The 24,120-nt window shown below is 36.9% G+C and overlaps 1 protein-coding gene across 1 annotated transcript in view; it reads right to left on the bottom strand.

Moving 5' to 3' along the window:
* The window catches only part of MYO3B (myosin IIIB), a 207,858-nt gene that overhangs the window by 176,660 nt on the left and 7,078 nt on the right, over window positions 1–24,120 (bottom strand). Inside the window, 5 exon segments of the mRNA XM_019471869.1 lie at window positions 1,566–1,665; window positions 1,928–2,032; window positions 5,598–5,732; window positions 7,238–7,421; window positions 11,156–11,241. Of these exon segments, the coding sequence (XP_019327414.1) occupies window positions 1,566–1,665; window positions 1,928–2,032; window positions 5,598–5,732; window positions 7,238–7,421; window positions 11,156–11,241 (610 nt within the window).

The raw sequence follows: 24,120 nt of genomic DNA, 5'->3' as shown, positions 1-24,120 counted from the left end.
GAGTGTCAGTCTCTTCTCCCAAGTAACAAGCGATAGAACGAGAGGAAATGGCCTCAAGTTGCATCAGGGTAGGTTTAGATTGGTTATTAGGAAAAATTTCTTCCCTGAAAGGGTTGTCAAGCATTGGAACAGGCTGCCCGGGGAAGTGGTGGAGTCATCATCCCTGGAAGTATTTAAAAGACATGTAGATGTGGTGCTTAGGGACATGGTTTAGTGGTGGACTTGGCAGTGCTAGGGTTACAGTTGGACTTGATGATCTTAAGGGTCTTTTCCAACCTAAACGATTCTATGATTCTAAACTGAGCTTACGTTGCAGCTAAGGCCTTTGATACATCTGATAAAAACCATTTTGCTTTGGAGAGAAAACCCAACTTTTCCCAGAATGGAGTAGTTACAAACAAAAGTCATACCGCCAAAATTCCCCCAAATGAGAAGGGATCTTCCTCCCTTGTACTAGGTCAGGGACTCACTCCAAGTTTTGCTTCAGGCCATATGTTTCTCCCAACAGTATTTTAATTGTTGCCTTTACTCTTCAACATAATGAATTTCTGTCCCTAGAAGATACTAAAGTCTCCTGTTTCCCAACTTACTTTAGCATCTTCAATAGATTTTTATGTTAAATTTATAATACCATGACAACATCAGTATTAAATTTGCTTTCCACTCCATAAATTTAATATTTTTGGGTTTTTTTTTAAATATTACTATTTGCAGAATTTTTTGGCATGCCACTTTACTCATTTTGTGAGAACGTTTTTCTTTACCTTCATGCACTGCTAAACAAACATCTGTTATTCACACAACACTATTCTCAATGACGATTATTTTATGCATTATATGGTTTCATTAATAAATAATATTGCTAATAATCTGTTTCTGTTACCTTTAATAAAATTGTCCACTCCACTGCATACATATCTGAGGGACTACAGCATTTCCTTATTTTTCTAAGTGCATGTTTAAAAGGAAAAAAAATGCTGAACTGAGTTAAATTCTAGTGCCAAGTCTCTTTCTCTCTTTCCCTCTTTCTTTCTCTCACTCTCCCCCCCCCCCCCCCCCCCCCCCATTTCTTATGCAATGCTCAAATCTAACAGCAATAATCACAAATTAAATGGATGTTGGGTTTTGGACCCAAGGGACCATTTTACCTTCTGCTCAGAGGGAAAAAAAATATGCTTAAGGCTAGCAAAAGACATTTCAGAGAGAAGAATGTTTCCTCTTCATATGCAAAAGATACAATATCTAAATTTAAATTAGGAGGACAACTGCCCTGAAACTGACATTCCTTGTGAAATGCAAAAGAGCTTTGCAAATAAAATGGTACCTTCAGAACTATTTTTAATTATTATGTTTAAGCTTTTAACTTAAAGTCTATTACTAATTTTTGGTTAGAATTTTTATTCTTGCTGTATCAGGTTCTTTCTCCGTTTTCCTTCTTAAAAAAATTCTGAGTATCCTTATGAAAAAGTCTCTCACTATGGCATTCTGCCTTCCCAGGGAAAAGTAAACAGATGCCTTTGGCTAAACTGCATGTATCAGGAAAACAAATGGGAAGTGGTCATTACCAAAGTCAACGAGCTTGACTCCACCTTCTGTTGTCAGGAGAATGTTGTTCCCTTTCACATCACGATGAATGATCCGGTTATTGTGTAAATGCTGAAGGCCCTATATACCAGCAGTAACAAAAATAAGTTTACTCCCTTATTTAAAAACAATTACCCTACTATTAGGGAATGTAATGAAGGCAATCTGCACATACTCTATAGAAACATCTGTCCACCGGATTACATGCTTGATATAACCCCTGCTGCTATAATAACCCGCATAATATTGTCAACATTACCATACTTTACAAATGGAAAATATATGTATGAGACGAGTAAATTGCACCCTCTGCTGACATTACAAGCCCAATAAACATCCTTACCAAGAGAGCACCATATAAGATGTATGAGATTATAGCTTCATCCAACCGTTGGCCACACTTCAGCAGGCCTTTGACAAGCTCTGTGACAGAACCTCCATTGCACAGCTGTGAAGGGAGGAGTTGCGAGGGGGGAAAAAAGCAAGACAAGTCCCCAGTTACTCAATATATTTTTTTAGGCTGTAAACACCATGCAAAACTGCACTACAACACAAGTCTGGGAACAACTAGATTTTTACCTTGTGATTTTTTATGTTGTCACCCCACCTTAGAACATATTTTATTAGCAATGTTATAATAAATCACAGCAGTCTGGGTGGAGGAAGAGAAGTGAAAACTGAAGATTATAAAGTGCAATTTATAAAATGTAACTAAAAATCAAAATATTATGAACAGGACTGTATTTTGTTGTTAAAAGAGGATTTATAAGTCCAATTTACATTATTTGAGTATTTTCACAATAACATGTGCGTTGTCTTTTTGAAAAACTGCTTTTGTGCAAAGAAAAGACCAGACAGAAGACCGATGCTCTTGATAACTGGGAGGCAACAAATTACAGTCATGTTAAACTTGCACTCCATCAATGCTCCTGCTGGCAGGCAATATAAAGTAGACAGAAGCCATATCTCTATACTCAGATTTGATGGCATGTGCTGCCAATAACTGAGATGAAACATTCTGATCCAGAAAAGCAGCTTCTTGCAAGCATTTCCCACTAATGGGCTGCCACACATCAAAAGAGGAGAAAAAGGAAAATTAGAATCTTTGTAAATATGTTTTCACCCACACCATTAATTTACTGTCCATGCCCTTCTAAGCAGCTATTCGCCTCTTTCCTTTCTCCTCTTTCTCTGTCCTTTTCTTACTTTAATATTCATAATTGTTCAACAAAAAATATGATGGGAGAATTGATTGCCTGCCTTTCATTGAAAATTCTCCTCTAGACCTGTTTTTGTAGCCAGCGCCCTTACCAACGTTTCTGCCATACAGAAATCACATGCATTTCAACACAATTCATTTTACTCATAATTGTTCAACAAAAAATATGATGGGAGAATTGATTGCCTGCCTTTCATTGAAAATTCTCCTCTAGACCTGTTTTTGTAGCCAGCGCCCTTACCAACGTTTCTGCCATACAGAAATCACATGCATTTCAACACAAGTTCATTTTACGTTATCAGTATTAAGTTTAAAATACTACAGCGTAAATCAAGAGAATGGTATGAAAACAGAAGTTCTACAAACTCTCAAGTTTTGCATCTCTCAAATAGTTTTTATGAATTGTGTATCAGTTCAATCACTCATTTCTGTGGTATGTCAATATTTTCCTTCATTTATTACTAACTTCCCCTTGCATCAAAAATTTCACTAGACTAAAAGTTTTAATTCATGGAAAGGACCAGATCACACAATAAACAAGACATCCTTTATGTAAATAACTTCCTGAAGCAAAACTTCATCACTGAAAACATTGATGAGTTCTGCAGGAATTTGACTTTACTTTTTAATTCATTAGTAGGAAATTTTATTTTTTTTTTTAAATCAATTAGGTGGGAGCATTCAGCTCAATATCAATCATCATATGTATTTACAGGAGAACTTCATCTCGTGAGAGAAAGTGCATGTTTTTCTTTCCACGCTTAACCATTTGCTGACAAGCCATTAAGTCAAATATTTTTGTTTATTGCTTTCATTGCACTAAATGTTATATTGAGACAGGCTGTACTAAAAATATCTCTAGCCTGCAAATAAAACGTAGAAAAGTATGTCCTCACTTCAAAAAAACCCCAAGCTGGTTGTGACTGAAAAATGATACAGACTGACAGCTGTTTGGTAGCATATGTTAAATGAATGACCGACTCTGAAAATAAATATATCCCACAAACACTACTGCAGCTGTCAGTGACACTGTTCTTGACAGTCAGCAAAGACCTGGGACAAAATGAACTTGTAAACTTCATTACCACTTTATACCTAATGGTATAAGAAGTGGACTGATGCACATTTAGATGGAAAAGTAGGGAAGCTTGCTTTACAGTTGTCTGTGCTACACCTATCCGAGAATTGCATCATCATAAAAATATTTAAAGGTGTCCACTTTTGCTACCCTTCCTCATCTTAGGCATTTATCAAAGTAAGGTCCTGCTTGTAGTGCGCAAACATGGCAAAATTGTGCTTAAAGGAAAAAAAAAAAAATCCACCTTTTTATTACACATTTCGGAAGTCACACATCCAATGAATATATTTCATCAAACTCAGGGATATCAAAATGACTACTTTGTATTTTCCCTTTTACTGAAAAAGTGTAATTAATTTATAATATAAAAAGTAACTGCTATGCATACATAAATTTGCATGTAAATTCCAAGGCAAGAAATAGTTTGCCTTGCCTGGTAAATTTATCTGTATAAGGAAAACACAATTTTTTTAATGTCAAATTTCTTTAAAACTTTGGATAATGTGCACCAAAAAACACCTGAAATGAACACACTTAATTGATAAGGTCTGTACAAACACCTAACTCTCTCAAATTCTACATTCAATTGTGTTACATAGAATATGCCATGATTTTGCTTTACAAAATTTTGTTACATGGAATACCACATGTGATGGATCTGTCGGATACGCTACACTTGTATTAACAAAGAAAACACATGGGAAACCAAGCCCAAACTCAACACAAAGCCAGAAGGCATCCAGTGAAAAACAACACCAAAACAAAAATACTAAAGCTCCTTTTTTAATAGTTACTGAAATTTAAGATAAAACACATTCAAAAGTTTTCATTCAAGCTACATAATTCTGCAGTACACAGAAGTTAGATGTATTGTTTGGATTCCACAACTTAAAGTGAAAATAAGATTCCCTATTCTTATTCCAGTCACCATTCAGGAACAGGGAGTGGAATTTCTAAAATGATCAGTAATTAAAAAGTGAATGCTAACTTTTACCGGTCTAGTTATAACAGAGAGAAATGTTTGAATGGTCTGTTACTGCTCATCAGTCTGTGCAAAGCTCTGTATCAATTAAGCCTAGAAAACATCTAGAAGAAATCCTCATCTTGCAACAATCTTTGGCAGTTACTTAACTGGCAACAAAACCACCAACATACATTTTTCATTGCAAGAATACTGATTGCCACTGAACAAGAAGAGTTAATAGAAGGCATTTCTGTTGCTAGGTTTTCAACAACAACCAGCCTCTAGTTTTAAGTTACCATAAAAAAGACTTTCCCATTACATTTTCTCAGTTCACTTTTGCAACAGGCAGCATGTTTGTTAACTGTCCTCCACGTTACTATTTCATCATCTTTTGCATTCCCCTCAAGTGCTTGAGCTCCCCCTAAGTTTAGAGAAATGTCTTAGCTTATGTTTCCTCCAACATGAAAAAAATCAAGTTGTTTTCAGGCAAACCATTCTTACCAAAAGGATTTGCTTGCTTTGGAGGCAGATGTAGCAACCTGAACAGAAATAAAATGCAAGGACATTCCCTATTAAACAAACTTTAAGTTTGGATGTGATTTTCAACCGTAGGCTACCACACATCATTTATCACCAGTCCTTTGATTAACGGCCCCAAAGAATCATGAAAGCCTGTGACTCTTCTAACAATAAAACACAGAAACCCAACCACATTTGCTAGTTAAGATGTAATGTTATCAAAATGTTTTTACCTCAAGTACTAGCCAGAGCTGTCCTCCCACATATTGATCTGCTTTGTAAAACATCCCATAAAATCTAACAACATTAGGATGATTGGGAAGAAACTGCAAAATATTATATTCTGCTTCAATTTCTTCATCTACATCCTAAATAAAAACCACAAACATACAGAACATATAAACACAGTTAAGTCCGTACAAAGCAAGAAAGCAAGAACAAACTCTCATGGATAAAAAGAACCATTTTTTAATTAGCTTGTACTTTTAAATGGTTTTACTTTAATGCAGCTGAAAGTACTCACACAATACTGTAAATTTAATCCACACCAAAACATGCCACTTTTGCTTTTTTTACATACAGAAATGTGAAGTATATGTAAAGCAAGCAGTTGTTCTTCAAGGATTCTTTCAGTGCATAATATACTTAACCAGAAAAGTAAAACTTATACTTAACTTTGCTCAGTTGTCTAAATAAGAAATTTACACATGTATTATTTTCTAACCTGTTTTTAAACATGCATATTTTTAATGTGTAAGCTAATTGTAAATACATGAACCTTTGATTCATTCTTTTTTCTATGGTCATCAGATGGGACCAAACAGAGAACAATTTCACAAAACTTCAAAGGGGACATCAGTAAAAACAAAGACATTCATACCAGGAAAAGACATACACCAGAAACAATTAAAGGGAGACAAAACAAAACCCATGAAATAAGCAAATGTTACTAAATATTTGTTAATGAAAGTGACAATTACAAAATACTGTTTAATATCAGCACACAGGCCACAACTCAGAACAGTACTTAAGCACTGAATCTTTCCTTGTTTCTGCACAGACTGTGACTATTAGAAAATTTAAGCTCTTACATGCATTTTCCTTTTTTTGCATTTTGCTAAAAAGGATATCATCTTATTTATTACCTTCCTCAGTTGTATACAAGAGAAAACCAAGATGAATTTCTGTAGTGGTAGATGACAGAAACTAACTTTTTTTAGTAAATATTTTAGCCCAACTGTCATGATCAAACTCCAGCTTGATCCAACCTGAGTAGCTGCCAATTAAATCTTCCATTGAAAACTAGGGCCTGGGTTCTCAAGGGAAGCTAGGCATTTAATACCCACTAAAACTGGAGATGGCACAGAACTACCTCTGAGAATTTGGGCTGTGCTCTTCTTCTGTTTTTATCTTAACTATTGCCTCACAGTATTAGCCACTTAGAAGAGATAACTATAAAATATCCTAAAGTTCACAGTACTTCTGTGATGGGAAAATTAATTCTTTTAGTGAGTACACAGAATAAAATAAGAACATTAAGATTAACAGCTATAGCAGGCCCCTAAGAGGAATGCCTCTGTGCCTTCTTACCATTTGCATGCTTCAAGCACAGATATCTAAATTTGTACCAGAAGAATTACGTAGACCTAAAAAAGAAACTAGGCAAATGCTGTCTTCAAATAACATACAAGATGATGAAATTGTAAGTTGCAGCTTTCAGGTGCTGGTACCAAACTCCTTCTGTCAATGCATTCTGCAAAATTGTTCCCTTCAGGACGCTTTCAATATCTTACACGTTTGATATACATTTTAACTCTGTTTGAGAATTCTTTTAAATTAACAATGAAGTTACAGTTTAATAGTTTTTACTTACACTGATAGGATCCAGAATCTTTACTGCTGCCAGACTCCCATCTTTCTTATTGGCAACCTTATAGACTTTACCGTAAGTGCCTTTCCCAATAGTCTCTATAATTTCCCAGGTATCTGAGGGATCAGCTAATGATTCTAGTCCAATCATACTGGAATTATATTGAAACAATCCATACAATGGCTTCCTGGAAAACAAAACAGACACACATACAGTGGGAAGCCCTAAGTCACTCTGTACTAAAGAAGGATCTTATGATAAAGAAATCAAATATTGTCCTAATTTGAGAAGAAATACAATCACAAATGAAAACCAGACAGAAAGATAAGATCACTAAATGAAGGAATGGAAAGAAAGCTCTTTCCACTTCTTTTTACTTACTTTGCTGTATGTATTATTTGCCTCAAACATTGCGCCATACACTGCATCATTCTGAACACATTTTAACAAGTTCTGACAAAATCTGATCCCTCCCTCTACTGCACGCTCTTTCAATGGACATTTTACACAATCGGTTTAACACGGCTCATGAAATGAGGCCCTATTTCTTGTGCATTAAAAAGCCATGTCATGCTTTTAACCTATTTTTGTCTAATGCTCCTTAACAATTGCCAGACAGGCATTCAGTAGGTATAACACCTCATCATATCTGATATATCTACAACAGGGCTATGTATAACTAGTTTAATAAAAGTTAAAACTGGGTTGGCTGTTATCATAAAATACAAACTAACCTGGTAATAGGCAACAGGTACACCACTAGGGTGACATTCATCACTGGAGACGTTTCTCAACAATTGCACTTGTCTCTCTCTCTGTATTTCAGTAGAGTGTGTTATGGTCAGCTACACTGGCTGACTGCACCTCCACCTTTAGGAGATCTCCTGGTCAGGGGAGTCATTTCCCCAAACACTCCTGAGTGGTGTATGGATCACTGCAGCCTACGCAAAGGGCTCCTTCCCACCCTTGGAATTACACAGATGGCAAGTTCTGGTGATTAGGAAAATGACAATACCATTTTAGGATTTCATTTCAAGTAGTGAGAACCTAGATCTTGCCCCTGAACTGGAATTAGAGAAAGGAAAGATGAAGTTTAAGATGAGATTAACTTAACCTTCTTATATAACTCATCATTAGGGAAGCTGACTGGTTTATGGCTTCTCTAAGAAAGAATATTATTTGCCCTTTTGGTAGCTGTCAGTAGGTAGACCACTTCAGCTACCTGTACACTTTAGGAGATGTAAAGTCTGCAATCCATGAACAAACCGAAGGAGAAAAATAAGAAAGTGATCTTGACAAAAGCAATTGAAGACAACACCATTGCTGACTGCAAAAGCTCTTGATTTTTGGAGATGGATCAACTAGGTTCTCAAACATACACTTGAATTTTAAGGTTTGAGCCATTCCTTTCTAAGCATATCTGATATCTGCAAACCTGCTTGAAATAATTTTAAAAACCTGCTGTCTTATTCACCTCTTCACCATTTCCAGCATCAGTGACAACTATCTGGCGTGAGAAATTTAGTCAGAAAGAAATGTGAGCCTGGCTGGGGAAATTGATACATTAATAAGGAATGAAGCAGCAGCTCTTCAATCTAATTAAAGAAATAATTGTGCTTTCTGTTCATGATAGAGAAGAAAATAACCTGTGTGCAAATTCACATGCGGTGCAGGTCTCTATAGCAATATTCATGATGGAAGCATGTGCATAAACATTTGCATGCTTTGTTCCTTTCTAGAAGAAATTTTTAAATTCCTTTACACCCTAAGACAAAACGTTTACATGTTGTTAAAGTAATTTACCATATAGCAGGCACAAAACATGGCTGCTACCAAAGTCAGGTTAGAAGAACTATAATATTTTTTTAAACAATGGCAGGCAGATTTAGAGAAAACCTCTATTTCCCTCCTTGGTTAAAACTGTATTTGCACCGAAGATGGTGCCAAATAATGTATCAAATTGCTTTGAGAAGGAAAAAGGAGGGAAGGGGGAAAAAAAAGCTAGAGTCAATGTCATCTATCTGTTGTGGTCAATAATGTAAGTCATTAGGACAGTTTCTCACTACTTGGATCCAATACAGCATGCTGCAAATAGAGAACAGTATTCTGAACACATACAGTTAGCACCTCAACAGAGAAGCGGGTCAGGTGCAAGACTTCTCTGAAATCAGTGAACAGACTGTACTACATGCACTGAAGACAGCAGCCACAGACATGTAGCTTCTGATAAGCCAATCTTAAGAGCAAGGTTTGCTTGCAGGGTGTGGGGTGGTGGTGAATACAAACATAAATTGGAACAGTTCCATCTAAGGTTAAAAAAAAACATATTAAACGTGTGATTTTAATGCTTTAGGAGAAATGCTACAGATGTTCATGTGCAAAGAAACAGAGAAGAATAGACTGCAAACAGCTTTGATGCAACCTTACAAAAAAAATAAAAAGGAAAAAAAAAAAGACTGATATTTATTTCACTGTCACTATAACAACTACCCTATCACACAGACTGTCCAGAAAATGACGCATGGCACTCTTTGTACCGATGTAATATTATGATGCCTCCCTCCAAGCAGCTGTTGTGGATAAGTATGTTTTTCCTTAAAACAAAACAAAACAATCTAGTGTCATTGCCTGCTTTTGTTCTGATTAATAAGTAACCCTTAAATTGGTATCTCCAAATTTTCAAAATACATTAACATTTCTTTATACCAGAAGACAACATTGACAAAATAAAATCTAACACAAAATTGTTACAGATGCAGTCCTGGTGGAAGATTGAAGAAAAATTTTAGTGAGTGAGCACTTCTATGCATTGTGATAACAAGGTAGCATTTACAGGTAGCATGTTTATGAATTACATGGAATCAGATTTGCCAAATATGTACCATAAACCTCTTCTGCTTAACTAAAACAGCCTCTTCTTGAACTCAAGCAATACATATCTAAATGAGGTTCCACATCTGCCATCAGTGAAAGTGCCCATTGCACGCAATGTAGTAACACGACATTCCTATGACAGATGTGAATGTTTTACATTACAAAAAAGCAAAAGAACTATTATCTTCAATTTTGTAAAATCTGGACTTTTATTTTTTATAAACACAAAATGTAAACATTAAAGGAAAAAGCTGAAGTTGTAAAGTGAATTTCTGCTGTTCTTTTTCTATTTCCTGATTTGCTGAGCTTCAGAAAATAAAATGCATACAAGGACTGCTATTTACTTTTTATTTCTACAGTGAAAAGTTACATATGAATGCAACCACTTTTACAACCACCCTGTATTCAGAAGACCTTAACACTAAAATGCTGAAGCTGAAATTTCTTTAGGAAGAAATTTCTCCTTTCACTCCCCCCACATCAGGCCTGAGACCTCTCTGGGCTTTGAAATGATGTACAGAGAGTGGCTTCTAGCTATGAAAAAACTTAGCAATGCCCTTCCCAGAGGGAGCCTCAACCTATTAGAGACCTACTGATTACAAGCATTTCATGATTTCTGCCACCAGCTGGAGAAGACTTCTCAGTAGTTAAATCTGATCCATGCAGGCAAGCAAAACAGCCCACACCAGATGCTGAAAAATTACACTTTGACAATTAACTCTACTGGATGGGGAACATCTTACACAAAGCTATTTGGGACTGCACACACTTACGCTATTTGAGGAATGACTACATGCTATCAACAAGCCCATAGCACTCTACCAAACCCTGGTTTGCACACTTGGGAAGAGACAGAATGCAAAGCAAAAGTAAGGCCAAATTGATGGAGTCTAGTCAAACTGCTCTCAGGCTGAAATAGGGGCAAATAGCATGACTACTTTTTAAAAGCAGAGATAATATACTAACTTAAAATAAATCTTGTAAAAGTTGACCAACAAAGACAAACAATAGGGTAAGGCAAAAAATTAACAGGCTTCAGCCATTGACAGGGTTTCTTTCACTTATCCATGAAAAGAGATATTCTCCATCAATGAAGTAAATTTCATGGGTTTCTTTGTAACACCTGGATTTTTCTATTTTGAAAATTTTTAACAGCCAGAATAAATTAAGTCAGACCAGGCATGACAGACTAACTTAGATGGCAGTCAGGCAAACGTGCAAATAACATTTATCTACATTTAAAGAAAATATTTCTCTGTAAGATCAACATTAGAATCAATGACTACATTTTATCACCCCGTAACAGTATCCCTACGACAAACAGGCTACATGTATTGTTTGATATAAAATATAATGTAAAAGAAATATGAGTTACGGACAGCGCACAAATCATTTTCCCCTCTGTGAACTACAGCCTTCCAATTGTATTCCATGGCTCTAAACAACAGCCTCAAAATAGCCATCTGGAAAATCATGTGGTATCCTAGAAGTTCTACTGTGATCTTCACCTACATTGTGAAAACAAAACAAAACCCCCAAACCCTATATAGGATAACTACATGCAGATTTTTTTATTATATAATTACTTCTGGAATAAAATCAACAACTTTTTCTTACAAATTTATTATCACAGTTATCTTTCTCAGAAATTATAGGGACAAGAGGGACTCATAAGCAAGAAAAACAGTGCCAGAAATAGCTTTATAATTACTGTTCTATTTTCAGTACTGCCTTACTCAACTTCTACGCAACAGTGATTTGCCTATTGCCTTCCAACACGCACCCTTTTCTAGCTCACAGTAAATTGGGACATCCATAGAGGTTTTGAAATTAGTAAAAGCCTCACTCCAGCCTGGTGCTTTCTAAGAGTCATGGTATACAGTACTAGACAGTTTTGAATTCTAATATAGCTGGTAGGGACAGACAGGGCAATACCAGTCAATACTAGTGAAACAAAATTGATCATACTGTTTCCATATGAACAATTCATGCACAGGGCTAATTTTTGCAATGTTCTATTTGTCTAACCCCTCTTGTCTGTCTTGTGAAACAGCTGGCTTATACTCTTCCGGCATCTACACTTACTGTGGAAGAATAAGAATGTCATATTCAAAATGAAGGTATTGCACTATTTGTAGGGAGCTCAATATTGCTTCCATACTAAATGAATAACTCATAGATAGAAGAATTCAGAAGGTAAAGTTGACATTATCAGCTATGGCTTCACCCAGCCATGACCACCCCTATTCTGCTGGCTAGTAATGGTCACACCCAGACAGTTACCTAAGAATCAATTGTTAGAGGAATTAATGAACCACCAAAAGGCACAAGAAAATCAGTAGTCAGAGCAGCTTCCTCTGCTAGTCTCCTCCTGCTGTTTCTCACTGGCTAGGTTAAAACAAAGAGGATGTCAATATCTTGAAATGAAGCATACAGAAGAATCCATCAACACACCATCCTATAACTGTTCTCAGTTGGTCTCAGAAAGAGAGACTGCAGAACGCCATGTGCATAGTTCTTTCCAGAATAAAGGTCAGTGATGAAAGGAGATGAAGGAGAAGGATAAAAGTATGTTAAAAAGCTGCTATTGATGCTATACAACTTACAAACAAAAAGAACCATACTTTAACTGATCTCATCATTTCACTAGGCCAACATAAGGGAAAAATAGGACAATCGGGAATAGAACTGCTCTTATTTTAGATGAAAGGTAGATCCCTGAAAACACTCCTGCTAAATTCAGTTCACAGAACAAGTCTGCTGAATATACAAACCATGAAACTGACTCTGTCGGGGTTCAAGATGGAGAGGATATAACTGGGAAACATGTTCTCCCTTCCCACGTACTCCAACTTAAACTTTTTTAACTTTTTACTAATTGTGCCTACGTACACTCTCTTTCTCTACAGAAATCTTTTAAATTCAGGAATATCTTTGTTACTTCCTTTCCTTCTGCTTTCTTTATATGGATGGACTAGATAATCTAAGCTTTTAGACTTGTAATATCAGCCACAGGACCAGAATAAAGTGATAACCAGTGGCAATGGATTGTGTTCAGATGCTAGTTCTGAGGAAAGGGTTGCGAATGTTTGCTGTCTTGTCTTGTCTATGCTTCCAGTTCATCACAGCATGAAACACAACCCCATTCCTAGGATCAACCATAATAAACTGCCCACAAAACAGCTACTGACATCATGGCAGAGAAATCTAAACATCACCTCCTCTAGAAATAAAGAGAAAAAACAACTTGATTTTTCAACACCTTAGTCAAATGGTGACAATTTCACACCACCACTCCTAAACCAGTTCCGAACCACAAGCATTTGTAAGATTATAATCTTAATTCCAATTCTTGGATCAAATGTTTGAGTCTAAACCAGAAAACTCTCTATTAATATCCTGGAAAATGCATGGTAGGAAATATGTATGTGCCTAGTCCAGACAACCCAGTTGCATGTTTTCATTTAGATTCATTGCATCATAATCTGTTGCATTACAAATTGTTGTAAGTAAACTCTTACTGCACCCTTATATTTACGAGTAAAGCATTAACCTTTGTCCAATAATGATTGATCATTTATGTATTGTTCATATAAATCAAACAGAAGACTACTCTGGGTGGGCAAATACATCCTCACGATCAGCCAGCTTCATAAACAAACAGATATAGGATGCATGTAGGCAAAGGTAAAGTACAGCTTGGCCCCTGACCAGCTCCCCTGCAAATCTAATGCTCTTCTTACTGGATATGCATTTTCAGTCTTTCCTGAAGGCCTGTGTCAGATCAGGAGGCACTGCTGACTCTGTTGCTTGGTGACAAAGAAGTTATTTTACTCCAGAACTATTTAGCACCTCATCCTGCAACTCCCAAGCAAGCGCCACACAGTCTTGATAAACTTCCATCTTCCATGGGGTCCAGGTAACACTACTGGCATCTTGGGTCCTTCATAACTGCATCTCCCTCAAAAATGAGGTTTCTTCTGCTTCACAGGAATTCATTCTGAAGTTGCTTCTCTCTTACCACAGACGCATGGCTTCGTGTCATCTGCTCTCTACAACAGTCATACCAGTTTGCTTCATCTCAAGCCATTTTCTAGTTGAATGGGACTTGGAAACAGTGTAATATTAGCTTTAAAGAGATCTGCTTAACATGCACAGAATGGTGCCATGCACTTTAAGTTAAATTAAAGACTGCCTCAATCTACTGCATAATCAAGAACAGAACAAGCAACCACTGGGGTTTTCTAGAGTAGGAAGGTCTTAAAGATGAGGGTGAACTCAAGCCACTCTTTTTTTAATAAAAATTATCACTAATACTTCAGAAATTTGCTTAGTGCTTTGATTCTTCTATCTGATCTTCATTGATGTCAATGTTATTATATTAGTAATCAAATTTATTTCTGTTAGAATCATTCAATCCCACTCATTTTCATAGGATTTCATAGATACAACATGCTTTATTCTGGTCTACCATAGCTGAACTTCTCTAATTGAATATGCACAAAAGCTGAAATGTAGCTAGAGTGAAAAGATTTGTAAACAGTAATTCACAAAACTAAGAAAGCCACAAAGCAACTTGTTTCATGAGCAGTGAAACTAATGAATTTGATAAATCTGCATCATTTTCATTTCCTACCATCATAATAATTATCATTCTTTCTTTCCTCTGATACCCCCAAAAGACAATCTCTGCTGTAGCTAAGCTGGAATTGTTAGCACATGAATGGAACAACCAAAGCGGAATGTATCAAGGACAAAATTCAACCTGTATCCCCCTCAGAGGGGACACTGCTTATGGTTCATTCTTCTAGCCTGACACAGATTTTTATGAAAATTGTAGGAACTTATTTATTTGGGGGATTTCTACTTCTCTGTCAAATCTGGATGCAATCTGCTGTGAGAAAGCATTTTCTCATAAAACTTCAAAAGACTGTTTCACTAAGGTTCAACATAAATATCCTAAGATCAATGTTGACATTGGAAGTTAAGCAAAAAAAATGGTCAAGCCAAGGCATATAAAGATTGCATGATTCTCAGAGATGACTACTAAAGCAAACCTGCACTTCTCACTAACATGCAAGAAATATATTTTTCTTTTGTTTTCACAAAATTACCAAAATGTATTATTAACGGAAAAATGACACTTCCAAGGTTTCTGGGAGGTACTGTGTATTTAAGAATACCTATAATGGAAGCTGAGAAAACTGTATTCAGTGATGAAAGACTGAACGTTTTGCTGAGATTCAAATTATTGAAAAAAAATCACTTCCTGCATATGGTAAACCAAGTATTTTTGCAGAGTTGTCTTATCCTGGGAGGTAAAGGGTACCTTGCTACTAACATAGAAATCAACGGAAACTTCTAGTGAAGTTTTGAGTACCACTGAAAATAAAGCCCCTGATCATTCATGAAGAACTATAATACATTTCATTTGTTTGACCACTAATTAATCAGTTCCGTATCTACAACTCTGAGGGCCAAATGTTGAATAAAATTATGTACCTAGTCAGTTACCATGATATAGTTCATAATTATTACATTATAAACGTAACAGTGAAAACCAGAAAGACCCAAAAACTATTAAGCAGAAATTATTATGCAAAACCAGATCCAAATATCTGAAAGCCAGTTAAGATCAACAACTCAAACAGGAAGTTCTGATCAGTGGCATTTCTATTGCAAAAATGCTATTTATATTAGCCATCTAAATAGAATTCCAACAAGCAAAATACACTAAAGCAGTTACAAATGACTAACAACTAACACATCAATTTCACCTCAGGCTGGGAACTCAATGCTAAAATGAAGTTTATAATCCCATGAGCCCATTCAGTTATAAACTGTAGGTGGCAAATCAAGTGACTACAAGCTACAGTCCCCGTGTGTGAAAAATCAATACCTGAGAAGGTTTTCTCCGCCTCCTTTGTCAGCAATTTAACAGCACAAACAAAATGCATGTGTTAGTGCTAAAATGGAAGGATGAAGGGCTATAACAGATGACCCTTAGACCAAAACCAGGCTCTTCACTGCAGTCTAATCAGAAAAGCTTGATATGCTTTGTGTACAGATGAGGAAAAAGAAATCTAAGACAGACGTAGGATAAACCTGGGAAGAAAATAACTGCAAACTTGCATTAGTGACTTATTTTCTGAAACCAGCTTATCTTATATTGGATTTTTGTCCCACTAAGGATATTGGAATTCTTCGGGACTAAGATAGCTTCCTTACAGGGAGCACTTTTACCGGCCAGTGCTGCACAGAACAGTGTGTTCTGCGTACTGGTTCTCATGCCCAGTACTAGATAGACAATGCAGTGCATGTTAGCTTAAGATGCTGTCATGAAGGGTACAGATAAACTGGTTCAATCCTAGCAGTTTCCCTTCGTTAATACTAAAGATCATTGTGACACTAATTGATCCTGAGCCTGATCTATTTATCAAGTCTTTTACATGCAGGAGCTGAAGAATTAAAGCCACTTAGTCATTCACAGGGAGTGAGCAACAACTGCTTAATTTTTTGAAGGGATCTTCCTATTGTTTCACAATATACCTTAATTGTATAATGTCATCAATCATAATTCATCACTACAGTTCTCCAGTATTACTTTTACAGCAGTTTTGTTCTAATGAGGATTTTTAATAAGAACACTCCTTTATCCAAAAGAAAAATAATAATAAACTGTTAACCATGATACAAAGAACATCTCTTAGTGCTGACAATGAATCTTGCTTAAGATGAAGTATTTTCATCAGCGAGCTAGTTGTTATGCATTACCAGCATGTGTGCAGTAGCCTAGCGTGACACCAATTTGCATAATTTCTCTTCTCTAACAGGCTTCAAAAATAATAATAGGCATACGAGATAGAATCCATTAATTTAAACTTCCTTCAGCAGCTATCTTCATGCAGCAGTTATCAAAAGAACCTTTAAAGAATTAAGTTTAATATATTACAAATGTATTATTTGGGTTATGCTATCCGGGCCTATAACCATCTAAGTTGAGTTCAGTAACAAAGACCAAGGCAAATCCACAAGCAATTGGCTTGACATCTTCCCAGCTGAAAAGGCTGACAGAAAGTGGCAGGACAATGCCAATGTCCACTGCTGCTCACAGTCAATTATTGAACTTGAAAATCAGTTAGGGATTTTGGGGTACAGATAGGTAAAAGAAAAGGACAGATAGTGATACACACAGAAGCTGCTGGGAGCTGTTATACCTGTATATGTTATTTAATAATGCCTTAATCTACAGAGAGGAACAAAAACAACTTCATTTTTTGCTGATCTGAACCCAAAAAAGACCTTACCATTTGTTAATATTTAAGGCAAGCAGAAAGATTAATGTGTTAGCAAACTCTGATGGGAAGCTAGTTTCAGGGAAAAAAAAGTGAAAATAGCTTTCCACAGTATAATAACTGATGGACCTTTTCTTGTCTTCATGACTTATGCATTTGTATATTCTGACTTACATAGCAAACAACATTGCTGCAGTAATCTGATTCTCTCAGGTATTCATCCGGCAAAAAGTCTGGCTTTGTAACTTCGAAGAGTAATTTAGACTTTGGTACACTTCACTATACATTCTGATATATGGTCATCAATATGAAAGATCTGATTTGTCTTCATCGCACAAGGGAAGATGCTTGAAAAGTCTACACAATTTACGTATAGACCTAATGTCCACTAATACAAAAACACATTACCAAAGTACTCAGCTACCCCATTGAGGGAACAGGTACAAGCACCCCGGGAGAAACAACAGATGCCAATATGGACACAACCAAAAATTCTCAGAGCTTGCTCCTGCCAGGTATTCCACACTGAGAAGCACTAATCAATTTCAGTTCCTACCGATTCAGGGGATTTAAGGGAGATTAACACCTCCAAGAACTGTGATCTTGCAGAGAGAACAATTTAATAACAGCAACAACAAAAAAATCGTCCATTAACTTTCAGAATAGAATTTAAACACGGAGTAAAATAACAAACTGGCCTCTTTTCCCAGATTAACTCTTGGGTTGCTGCAGATGCTCCTGAAGAAAGTTAAGAGAATGCCCAAACTTAATTTACAAAGAGAAAACATGACAGGTAAAGATGCTGTACCATGCATTGGGTACAGTAACTATGACCTGGAATAACCAGCCTTTAGCAGTTCATTAGCAGCTATTCAGTTTTCTTTTACATATTGTTCAGCTTATGGAACAGCTCTGTGTTCAATACTGTGGGCTTTCAGAACTTGAAAGAGGAAAACATTTTGTGATACCATTCCACAAACCAAAAAAAGAGAGAGAATATATAATATACTTGTATGTCACCACGAGCAGCACAGAACTGAGAAATCAGTTAAGGCTTCCACCATAAAAGTAAGTATATTAGATTGTACACACAATATGAAGCAGGATCTACAGCACTATGTTTGCATTAAATTTTTAACAATGCTTTAACCTACAGACATTACATTCTATCACGTCATATAGCAATGGGTCATTTTTCCTCGGTGAGGGTACCCTCTGTGAATAACCCCAGTTCCTACCTCTCTGTTTAAGCAGAGAGCACCTACTAAAAAAGCAAAGCTTGAAGCAGACTAAAAGCATGATAAGCAAAACAGCAACTGACATAATCCATACAAGAAAGATATCTTTATATGGTATGAGTGATGTGGTGTAAGGATTTTACTGTCTTATTTTAGGATGCTCCTTTTACTAGATAGTATTATAAAGACAGTTTACATTTCAAATACAATCCTAGGAGTTAGGAGAACTCAAGAGATACTCTTGACTGTAACACACTTCCTGTACCGCAGAAATCATATTTTATACATGCTTCAGGTTCTCCGTTTACAAATTGGATGAACTAGTACCTTTCAATAGTAATACCTTGTATTGAAAGGTGTCTCCTACATAGGCATCCTCAGCTACATCTCTCTAAACATTACAGCAATATTCTGTTGCAATAGCCCTCACAGAAGTCTCATCAGCTGTCCCCAGGTAACAGTGCAGAGGCAACCCCGCAGATTGCTATGTTTGTAAGTGTCCGTTGAGGCTCAGAGCACGTGCATTTTGGCTTCTCTTGTCGGACACGTGACTTTGTGGACCAGCTCAGCTAGCCACAGAGGTATGCTGGCAGCTTGTTCTCCAGTGCCTTGAAACCCTCTCTCAGAGCTCCACAATAAGGGTATTTTTAAAGATACATGTGAGGTGAAATAGATATATGCACAGACTTAACAGGGTTTCTGAAAACCCCTTTACTTTAGCTATCACAAGGAACATAAATAGTCAAAACAATAAACATCTTGTTTTAAGACTTCCCTGTCTCAGCTTCCTGACATCTCAAACTCTTTCAGCTTCTAACTCACTATAACCAGGAGTCCTCAAGCTCTTCTTTCAAGCCTGTGTCTTTTACTCTGAAACAGAGTTGCTCTCCCTTTCTAAATCATTCCTCCTAATCTCTGCAGCAAGCACCCTTTTTGTGGAAAAAGAGACTGATTTTCCTTTAAAATGACTGATAAGAATCCCTTTCCTTTAATCTTCTGGCCTTCCTTGTTAGGTGGTTCCTCTTCAAACCCACTATGTGACCGAAACCTCCCACTGAAGTCTAGCCTCCCAGTTTAAGTTTAAAGCTTGATAACTGGCTTGTCACACAGAGTATTCAATCCTTTATTTGATGCCATTCACTCATCAAAATTTAATTTTTCCTCTTTGTTAGCTTTTGGCAAGTGCAAAGTTTATTTCAACCAACCTACAGGAGCAGAAGTACAACAGACAAGGCAAATACACCCCCATTCAAAATGATGCTTGTAGTCTCACAGACGTACACACAGAAACTTCCCAATATCAAACAGAAACCATATATTGTATATAGATTCCCTAAATTGTCCCAACTGTCAATATACTTATATTATATGCACATTTCTGTAAATAGATTTTCTCACATCACTACTATTCACACAATGGAAGGTTTGTTACCCAGCTTAGAACAGCAACGGTTGCACCAAAAGATACTCACTTGAGGGTGTTCCAGCAAAAACAATATATTGTGCTGCTTTTTTAGAAATTGCCATATCTGATTTATATCCTTGTGGTATCAATTGTACAGAGGTAATTTTCTATAATGAATTATTTATTTCTTGTTGTAATCAGACACCTGAGATAGTAATAAATATTTATATGTCCAGTTAATTCACTAATGAAAACTGAACTAATTCTAAAAATGGGATGTTATCTCAGAGGCATGCTGGCCTAACAGTCTGCTCAACCTTTACATTAGTGAAGGCAACCACCGTATGGGAAGCAACTAACAGGAGCTGGAAGAAACCTGATCTTGAAAGCTTGGTATAGGAATGGGCTACGGTAATAGGACAGAAGACTTTTGTGCGTACTCTAAAATAGTATCTCAGTTTTCTCTAATTTCCCAATTTGTAAAATTTGTGATAACGTCCGCTACCCTGATACTCCTTTGCAATACTTGGGCTTCTCACTAGCATTCCAGAGAGATTTCCTCTTCAGCAATGGAAATGTCTCCTTCTTAGGCACTGAGCTATTGGCTTGTGCATTGGCCCGTGCAACTCCACTGTCCTTTACAGCCTCTAAGAAATGTTTTGGGCTGCTGGCTGCCTGAGAGTAGTTCAGTACCATCTATGGATTGCAAGGGCCTATGGGCACAAATTTCTCAAAGTTAGCTGGCTGTATTGATATCATCCCTCACTCAAACCAGGTCAATGTAAACGGCTAATAAAAGGATTTATTTACTACATCCACAAGGGATGACGCAGTTTACCAAGGTTTATAAAGTCACAAGAGAACGGAAATTAAAAGAAACAAGTGTACATCCATCTAGACTCAGATCAGCCTTGAAGGGTCTTCTTATCTAATAAACTCACAGCTCTTTTTCAGCTCTCATGCCCCTCACAGAAGGGAATCCTACTTTGGCAACCATTTTTGCTTTATAATCCATCCCCATCTCTGGGGCAGTTCACCTTTGTCCACTCCACTAAAACACAAACTACTAGTCATTTATCTAAGAAAGGAGTAATCCGTTCCTCCATCAAACTATTGCTTGCCACCTTCTGGAAAGGCTAATGGCTTTAGGCTGGACGTGAAGAGACTCACCTGCCCCATAACACACTTCAGTGATTATTCACATTTGGCTCAACTTTTCACAATCTGTTAGTCCATTGTGAAGCATAACATTAGCTGGGAAATGGTCAAACCTCAGAGACAAAGCCTCTCTATATGTTAACATTTAGATTTTTATATATTTGTTATGTTGTAAATTAACAACCATACTTTAAGCAGACACATAAATGGGATCAAGGCATGCGTCTCATTTAACTGTCTTTTAATAGAGGCTGCATGTGATAATAATGAATGTTGCTGGAGTTAGATACTGATTTAGCATGCAATCCTATTTTTGAGGGATGCTGTAACAAAGCATTTCCCAGGTAAGACTACAGATCCCTTGCCTAGTTCAGCCAGAACACAGGGGAAACTGCTCTCATGAGTCTGGAAGCAGAGGTACTACTGCAAACACTAGGAAATAACATTACAGACTATGAACACTGCTTTCCTCTCACACTACTGAGTATTCACATTTGGCTCAACTTTTCACAATCTGTTAGTCCATTGTGAAGCATAACATTAGCTGGGAAATGGTCAAACCTCAGAGACAAAGCCTCTCTATATGTTAACATTTAGATTTTTATATATTTGTTATGTTGTAAATTAACAACCATACTTTAAGCAGACACATAAATGGGATCAAGGCATGCGTCTCATTTAACTGTCTTTTAATAGAGGCTGCATGTGATAATAATGAATGTTGCTGGAGTTAGATACTGATTTAGCATGCAATCCTATTTTTGAGGGATGCTGTAACAAAGCATTTCCCAGGTAAGACTACAGATCCCTTGCCTAGTTCAGCCAGAACACAGGGGAAACTGCTCTCATGAGTCTGGAAGCAGAGGTACTACTGCAAACACTAGGAAATAACATTACAGACTATGAACACTGCTTTCCTCTCATCACTACTGAGAAAGATCAGCCAGGAAAAGGCCACAAAGTACAAAGACTGGTGATTTTGAAACTGCAAATTCATATATCTTAGTGTCAAGGGCAAAAAAAAAAATACCCCTCTGACAGGGACAGGTTAGAGAAAGCCATGTTCTGCTGGACTTGTTCTCTGAACAATAACTTTCTCTTTCAAGGACCTCAGACCTACAGTGATTTCAGAAATGATTCACTGGCCTCCTGGGCTCCAGGAACAAAAAAGGAGGAGGAAAAATGAGGTGTTGTAAACCACAGTTCATTCTGTACCTTCAACTACTGAATGCCAGTGAAAAATGAAGAAAAACTTTCAGATGACAGTCAGATTCTGAAGCAGTTGATGTATTTGCTAATTCAGATGTAAAAAGGAAGTACAGTGCAATGTCACAAAACCAGAAGGAATATGGTACTCCATGTACAAATGAAATCCATTAGAGGTTTGGTTTTATCTATGTGTACAAAGAAAACACTTAAAAAATGTGGTTGTCAAAAGATGAAAAGATAATCATGGAAGTTTATGCGTTAAATAAGTCCCTGATAAAAGATCTTACCGCGATCACTTGAAAGGAAACTACCGCAAAATCCAGAATTAATCCTTGACAAGGCAATTAGATTGTGTCAGCAACTGAAGTCATCCATGACTCTTATCTTGAGTGGGCTGTACTCTGACATAACAAAGCTGTTCAGGAATCCAAAACAGTAGGAGAAAACAGACCTGCAGCAGACAGGCATGTGAACTCTGACTCAAGCAAGATCAGCATGTAAAACTGCTTATCAACTGCAACAACCAGCACAGAATAATGCCCAGCACATGCAAAGAGGCAAAAGCAGCACAATGGATTACAGAATTTTACAAAAAAGGGGGGAGCAGGGTGTGGACTCTTCATCACAACTGTTTACAGCTGAAAGGACATTATCTGATTTAACAAGTACTCTAAATTGCATTCTTAGCTGTTCCTTGTACATGTCACATCCCCAGTCTTTCAGCCTGTCACAAAGAGCACTCGCCTTCCAGCTCAGAGAGTGGATGAATTTTCTGTTCCAAATGCCTTTTCACAGATCGGTCAAAAGAAGGTGTACATTTCACAGCAGCCAGTTTGCTGCTATGAGGGAGTGTGAAACCAAGCACATTTTCTCAGCAGTGCTGCTGAACTCTGTGAAACTCTCAGCTGAGCAACCTTATGCCATCACAAATCACCATGCCACCACCTTTCGTCCAGCTATCAAACCAGCTAGTTTCTCTATATTACAACATATACATTATTACAGTCAGTCGTGATAGTCCTTCACCCCTGAAACTGGAAAGAGGCCAAACTACCACTAGTGAGAAGCAACTTACCCTACTTACATGAGTCACTGACGTACTACTTTAGTTTGTTGTCAGCTGACTTCTGCAGACCTTCCAAATCTTCTGCCAGCATATAAATTGCTTCCGTTCCCTGGACTTATGAAAGGAGCACCAGCAAGGGAGCTGCACTAACATCACCATCCTATTTATTATCAGTTGCTAAACTCAAGTCACTTTCTTTGACAAACACGGGTCCTTCCTCTACATTTGATGACAATATATATGATTTTCAATACAGCAATCAGTTTAGTTTTATAACCGTTTTTCACTGAGACAGTGGCCTTGCCACAAAACATGAGGCATCATATCAGATGCATTTTATAAGCAAATTCCCTACCTTTCAGCATATTCAAAATATTTGTTAGAAAAGAATGTAAGACCCACAGCTGAAAAATATCCTTTTAATTAAATTAATGGGGGATTTCCCCTATATAATTGCAAATGATTTTTTAACACTTTTCCACAAGTACAAAAGATAGGTGATTTTTAAATACTCTGTAACTTTTTAAAGATATACTCTTCTTTCTTGAACTCATTTTTAATCACAGGAAATTTTTTGAATCATGTACCATATCTACCATATTTATCACATTTCATAATCCTTCCTGGCTTGCCTCTCAGAG

The sequence above is a fragment of the Aptenodytes forsteri genome, unplaced genomic scaffold (genome assembly GCF_000699145.1).
Source record: "Aptenodytes forsteri isolate BGI_AS27 unplaced genomic scaffold, ASM69914v1 Scaffold257, whole genome shotgun sequence".
Classification (NCBI taxonomy): domain Eukaryota; kingdom Metazoa; phylum Chordata; class Aves; order Sphenisciformes; family Spheniscidae; genus Aptenodytes; species Aptenodytes forsteri.
The sequence above is the reverse complement of the archived record's forward strand: the minus strand, read 5'-3'. Positions and strand labels throughout refer to the sequence as shown.